The sequence below is a fragment of the Alligator sinensis genome, unplaced genomic scaffold, assembly GCF_000455745.1.
Source record: "Alligator sinensis unplaced genomic scaffold, ASM45574v1 scaffold666_1, whole genome shotgun sequence".
In the NCBI taxonomy this organism is placed as follows: Eukaryota; Metazoa; Chordata; order Crocodylia; family Alligatoridae; genus Alligator; species Alligator sinensis.
Window position 1 is genome coordinate 343,430 of NW_005842216.1, and position 7,465 is coordinate 350,894.

Consider the following 7,465-nt stretch of genomic DNA (forward strand, 5'->3'; position numbering starts at 1 on the left):
CATTTGTTCATCTAAAAGAAACATTTTCTATCTATTATAACACATGTGGACACCAAACAGGGGATCTCTTTTAAAATATATTTTCTTTTATTTGCTTGCTCTCATCAGCTTTCCTTTCTCCTAAGACTTTTGCTCTCCCATTCACTCCTCAACTCTTTGTCTGGCATTCCATCATTTGTTTTCCTCCCTATTCTCTCATCATTTCATGTCACTCCAGCTTACATGAATTCTTGGTTTTCTACCATACTTCCTCTTTAGCTGGACAGGCATTTTCTGTCTAATCAGATGTATTATATCATGAGACTGCCATGTTGTTTTTTCAGTATTTCTTTTTTAGGATGGGGATTTCAGGAAGTGATACATAACCTTGTATAGCAAGGTCACACAGAGAAACACTAATCAGTATGTTGGTTTTCTACTACTTCATATTTTCATATTATGTGAGGGGTAGCAATAGTTATCCCCATGCTGCAAATAAAAAAGGAAATAGAACTTTAGTGTAGGATCCTGGAAACAGCCCTCCTCCCAAAACAGAACCATCAGAAGAAATAGCATACAAGCTGAAAAGGGCCAAGATTGATGCTTCTTTAAACTAAAGAGAAGATCAACCAAAGCCACAGATTCAGATTTTTTGCATAAGCTTCTGTGTTTTAAATCATTCAAAGAAAATCCCAAGACAGATTTGGATTTATTGCTCAGGATTGTACTGACACATACGCAAGTCCAAATAATCTCCTCACCCTTGAAGTTTATTTTGGGCAAGCTTGCATTTCCTTCTGAACTAGTTACCCATCAGCAGAAAACACTGTCAAACATTTACTTTAGTAGACCAATTTCATTCTATTTATCTTAAATAGAAAATGGATTGTTCTAGATAGATAATTCCCTATTCGTTCCTTATTAATTTCCCTATTAATCTAATGAATTCCTGAGTTAACTCAGGAAAATTCTTGTGATCAAAACATGACAAAATTTACTAAAAAATGAATATTTGTCTAAAAACCCATTATTCAATCAAAGTAAAAAAAAAATATCATATGATCAATCACTAAACACAAATCAAAAACATTTTGAATAAATAGGTTACAAGACCAACAGGCTGAACATTAATACTTGAAATTATTCAATGAATAGCTAAATTAATACTTTTCAGATCTTAGGATCAAATTATGACAATTCACCAACTAAAAATGGACTACATTCACAGTAAATATTATTCATAATTAATACATCAAGCATCTATAGTTAGCACCCATTTAGTGTCCAAAGCAATAGTGAGATATGAAGAACCAAATCTAAGCTGTTATTGTTTTCACAATTCAGGTAATTTTGTACATTATAAAGAAAAATGTTAAGGCTAGATATGCAGTAGGGTTTTGCTCAAATGTCCCAGGTTTGCTTAAGAATGGTGTAGATCTACATTTGGTAGAATCCATTTTATTCTGGTGTACACAGCTTGTAACTTTCCATGAGTATAATGTCTAACGCTGTTCAGGGTGGAATGAATTGAAATGGAGACAGGGTTTCCATTGGTGTAAACCACTGAAAACAATAGAGCTATGCCAATACGCTACAGGTTCCGGTTTGATGTAGGCCATACCTAAGCTTAACCAACATAGCAATCACAAGCTGCAAAAGTGTGGCTAAGCAGAAGGCCCCAAAGCCTGTGTCTGAGCTATCATAATGTGAACCTTTGCAGATGCCTGCTAGCTTGGTCAGCAAAGTAAAAAAAGCAAACCCAAAAAGATACATCAACATGTTTAACAAATCGTAATTAAACAAAGCACAAGGCCTGAAAGAAGACAGTGTAAAAAGAGACATTACATTATATTATGGCTTTATCTTAAAACATTAGAAGTAGTAATTGATGTAACCAAATGTGTTAAATGTTATTGTACTATAATAGATCATTTTTACATGCTTAGATTATTTGTAAAAAAAAAAAAAAAAAAAAAAAAAAAAAAAAAAAAGCAGCGCGCAGCCTTGTTAGAGAAGACCATAAACTAGGGTAAACAAGTAAAAAGCCAGTGTTAAACAGCATTCCACAGTGCAGAAAAAAAGGAGATAAGAAACCCTCGCTTTTACTTTTCCAAGGATGTAAATCCCAACTTATTGACACCTTACAAGTCCATAAGAGATCTGGTTCAAACCAGTTCTAAAATTTTCAACGTTTCAGAAAAAAAAAGAAATTTAAATAAACCACTCAGATATCATTTATTAGACTATTAAAACCAAGCAACTATAAATATTGGGGATAGGTTAAAAAAAACTTGGGCTTTGCTAAAGCTCAACGGGGGCCGGACCACAGAGAAGCTTGGCCAATGCAACTGTTTTTTTCCCCCCCTGAATCCAAGACTACATAAGCATTGCCTTTAGTGATACAAATAAATCTTTGCTATTGCATCTCCTAATAAAGCTTTCAAGTTGTGACTGGAATGGTTTCACTGGTCATCAGTCTCTTCTCATCCACAGTTGAAATTTAGAGCAACACTGGCCCTTGGTAGTTAAAGTGCTTGTACTCACCAGCTCCTTGTCTCTGTTAGAATTATGAATAGCTGTTATAAATTATGAATAATTATTAATGATTGTTGCTACTAGTGGTGGAAAAGCATTGGTGTTAGAATCCGTGTAAAATTTTAGAAGAAAAAAAGTGCTGAGGTTAAGTTTCCGCATTTTCAGGAAAAGCAATTGTTGTTTAGAGAAGAACTTGAAACTACCAATCAGGCAAAATTTGACATCAATGAAACACAGAAGACGACTTTAGAGCTCAATATTTATGTATGAAATAAGTGGTAGAGAGATTTCACTCTGCACATTATTGAAAATTATTCTTTTGGTTATTAGTTCTTTTACTTATTAGTTTCTGTTGAAAGAATTAACTGATTAACTATTACATTTATTAAATAATTAGAAAACAGAGTGCCACTGTACTAACTGTACAATAGGTTGATTACTTATGATACACACTACTAAACTGACATTCCAGTATTATCAGCTCTGATAGAGATCATGCTCTCCAAAGTCAGAATAAAAGTGGATATATTTTTGTATTTTTAAATACGAGACAATAAAGGAGGGAAGACTGGGTGCAGTCAGAAGTATGTGACTGCATGTATTGCATTTTCTCATAGAGAGCAGAATCTTGAATGAAGAATCTTTAGTGGGACTTTGTTCCAAATAGGTATATGTTTAATAAAAATGAATAAATTATCACAAGAATGAAAAAAGTGGTAGAAAAGACAAAAAATGAAAACTTTTATGGTATGGTAAACAACAAAGCAGCAGCCCAAATTTAGCTTTTTTTTAGCATCTTCACTGTAGGAACAGGGACCTATTTGCAAGCTCCTGGAAATTCAGATCTGGGCATTTGAATGATGTTGACTTGTCAACATATCAAAAGAGACTTGATAGTAGAGTTCTGAGGACAGGAGACTTTGGTATGGCAATTTATAGTAACAACCAGCATGGGAAGGTCTCTTGGCCCAGACCAGGAACTGAAACTGGATACTATCAACTTTTTGGTGACTTAAATTGAAATTAAACTGGAACCAAAGATTTATTGTTTCAGGAAACCACACAGAAAAATCATCATCCTTCAAGTTCAAAGAGATCTGTCTAATGGCATAAGGACAACCAATTAGAAAGGAAAATACCATATCTGGAGAACAGTTAAGACTACTGTAATTTACAATTTGACAAATGTCATTATTGTGGCTAGTGATTTAATTGGTAGAACAGAACTTGAGCTCTTCAAATTTAATTGACAAAAGGCTTTGATAGTTCTATAGATTGCTTTCCATTACTGCAATGAGTTGTTGTAATTAGCAATCTGTGTGTAGAATTCAATAAAAGATATAAAATGGATTACTGTAACATTTGGTTTATTCAGTTAAATGTCACACATGAACAAAAAGAATAATTAGAAACTCCAAAAATAAAATTTTCAAAGGCAATTCTAACCTCGCTTATTTTTTATATATATATAATATTATGCATATGTATGGCAATTGAGAGCCCAAGCAAAACATGACCTGGGGGTAGGCCACTTCCAGATCTTCCAATAATAATAATAATAGAAATACATGACATTGTGATGTGGACAGGGCATGGAGGTGTGCAGAGACTCATGATAGATTCCACAGCACAACTAAGATAAAGGAGATGTAGTGAGTTTAACTAGGCATCCTTAGATTACACCCATACTTTGGTGACCATGGGAGCTCAATCATCATTGGATACCCTTGTAGAAAAAAAATGAAGGAATTATGTATATTATTTTTTCTAAATATAGCAAACACCTAAATTTACCTATTTAATATTCAGGGGAAAGGTTCTTCAATAGACACTTACAATTTAAAATTCATTAAATATTAATACAACATTCAGTTTCAGAGATCAAGAACTTGAAAACCATGAAATATTGGTCAGTGGAGCTGTTTGTGCAAATTGGGGCAGAATTCAGCACATGCTGAATATTATGATAAATTATTGCTGTATTTATATATAAAATGAAAAACTGTTAAGCCATTGCCATATATGGGGTTATATCATTATATAACTTGTATAATCATTATACAGCTATAAAACTGAGGAAAAACAAGGATGATCATGTTTATATGCATGTACATTGTGTCCTGTCATTTCTTAGATGCCAATCCTGCGCACACGCATGCATTTGCATAATATCAAGCAGATGAGTTGTTTTGTTCATTTCAATGTAACTGTTCATCAGCTTACAAATAAGCATGTGCATAAGAGTGCTGTAACAGGGGGTCTTCCCGGGGTTGGTTAGATGTTGGCCCGCCCACCTGTTTTTGGGCTAACTGCTTGCCTCTCTTCCTGCCACGTCTTGATGATAAATGATTATGATGCTACTCAGGTGGGAGGCTGCCCATTTAAGACCCGATGAGTAGGGCTGATATCCCCAGTTCAAAGCCTTTCCCTGCCCTGGGACCCATGCCTCGCAGATGGCATCCCAGGCAGCTAAGCTCACCTGTAATACTTCTCCCCCTCAAGCTGTGGTCCCCTCTCTGGGACCTTTGGCTCCCCCTTAGGACCTGGCCTCACCCTCAGGCCAGTTGGAATCCCAAGCCTCTTGCTCTGGGCATCCCTTGCAGTGGCCCCCCTTGGGTCCTGGCCCCAGCATGGACCAGTGCGAGGGTCCATCCAATCAGGTGTGAGCAGCTTGCCTTCTCTCCCTCACAACTCCACTGCATAAAGTGAGCCTCAGACCTCTCAAAGTTCTCCCAGGTCTGGACTTTCACCAGCCAGGACTGTGCGGGGGCTGGAGGTTATCAGGTGCCCCCTACCCTCCTTTCACCAGGGAGGTTCATGGTCCTGGCATTTCCTGGGGCTGCCGTGAATCTGGCAGTCCCACCAGGCCTGGCAGGGTGCAGTTTTAGGTCATGCCCAGGACCTGGGGCCTCCTCCATCCCCATCGCCCCAGCTCATATGTCCAAGTTGTTCCTGGCCCAAAGAGCTCAGCAGGGAGATGTTCTTCCCCTGCTGGTCAGACTCAGCTGCCTCCTCTCAGCACAGAGAACTGAGCATTAAATGGCCTCCCTCATCATGCAGGCACCTGCCATTTCCCTGACCTAAAGTGGCAGGCACCAACAATGCCCTGCCACAAGTCCCTTGGACTTTAGTTTAGAGATTTCAAATGATAGCACATTAACCTTGTTTGTTTTAAATAGCATTTTGTTGGACTGAACTGGAATTGTATTTAGCACATCATTGCAAAGCATTTCTGCACTTTGGATATAAATTCCAGATAAGGAATTTAAAATACATATTTTTATGAAGTAATTGTATTAAAATAAATAAGTAATTTATAACAAAAACCAAAATGTAAAAATTACAGTTGGGAGAATGGATCTTCTAAATAAAATCTCACATCTCAAAAAATTGAATTTTTTATTCATCCTTAGGGGTCTGTTAATCAATCAAACAATTGCTTTCAGACTCCCTGAACACATTTTATTCATTAAAGGGCAAGCAAATGCTTCCACATTTTACAGTAGATAAAACTAACTGCTTAAAGGAATATTTAGCACAAACTGCAGCATCTGCAAAGTACTTACCACAGTTTGATGGTTGACCTGGATCACCTCATCCCCTGCATGAATCTTCTTACACTGGTCTGCAGGAGACTGAAAGGCAAGAGATAACAGGTAACTTGGTGGCTGTAGGGACCAGAAACCAACAGGTAAAAAAAAGGAGGGCTATAATCAAGAAAAATCTTCTCTAAAAACAACAGTGAAATTGTGTTTATAAAGGTGCTGCGATTCCTTTTCCAGCCATGTGTGCATACTTACACCATGGGTAGGTATTTTAAAACCCCCTTCACACTAGTTGTAATCTCCACTGAGCTGTAACCGACCTTATGGCTCACCTCCCATTCACCTACACACAATTTAACTTGAAATTGGGTTGCTCTTGCAAATGTGAGATCAGGGTTTCAAACAGTTCAGTCTCAATCCTGGATAAGAATACATACAACTGAATGGAAAGGTTCTGGGCAAGGGATGCTATAGCTGGCGTCTCCATTTTGTTATTTAAATAAATATAGCTGCATCAAAACATTGGAAAGCATCAATATAACCAAGAAAAACAAACAAAATAGCAAAACAAAACATCCAATAAAGTTTTAGCTGTGGTGTCTTTCTGAAATATCTGCAAGCTTGACTCATATGGATACGGATGACTTGCAATTGAGTAAGCGAGACAGGAGGAGTAGGTAGGCTCCTGGGGAAGTCCCAGGGGATGACCTGAGAAAAAAAGAGGAGAAAAGTCTCTGGGGATCATTGCCCATGTTGGGCAGATGAGACTATTTTTTTTTTTTTCTGTTTTATCTAAATGCTTGTTTCATCAATAAATTTTAGGTCAGGCAAAAGCAGGAAATTATGGTATGGTTCTGTCCTTCCTGGGTCTGTGAACTCTCTAACTGACATACTCTTGTTTAACAACATACAGAAAATGGTTTAGCTTTGTTCACAGGCAGCATCAGATTTATCGATTGTAACTGAAAGAACATATTAAGATTTAGATTGCACTGGTATCAGGTAGCCAAGTAGCAGGAGCTCTTGTTCTTGTAAGTCCAAAGTTCTAAGATACAACACAATTAAGTTTATGACATTATTTTGTGATAATCATTTTATAATTTGAGGCTGACTAAAATATAGACTGCAATTTTCTTCTAGAATATTTTTTTCTCAATAATGAATTGAATCCCTGATAAGTGATTTTCTTGGATTTATTTAACATCTCAGATCTCAGATTCAGCAAGGCATTTAGCAGGACACAGCTAACTGCTTTGCTGAATCAGACTAACATAATATAACAGACACAAACAAATTGTATGCCACAAGCTGTATACAAATACCACAAATTGAGATTAAATAAGGGAAGGAAGTTTTAATATTCCTTTCTAAGGTGTTAGTGCTAAAGACTTTCTTGAACACAGAGG

At 36.8% G+C, this 7,465-nt stretch overlaps 1 protein-coding gene across 1 annotated transcript in view; it reads right to left on the reverse strand.

Moving 5' to 3' along the window:
• Window positions 1-7,465, reverse strand: part of LOC102367873 (connector enhancer of kinase suppressor of ras 2-like) — a 703,948-nt gene that overhangs the window by 298,182 nt on the left and 398,301 nt on the right. Inside the window, exon 8 of the mRNA XM_014521487.2 lies at window positions 6,081-6,149. Coding sequence (XP_014376973.1) covers window positions 6,081-6,149 — 69 coding nt within the window. The remainder of the gene's footprint in view (window positions 1-6,080; window positions 6,150-7,465) is intronic.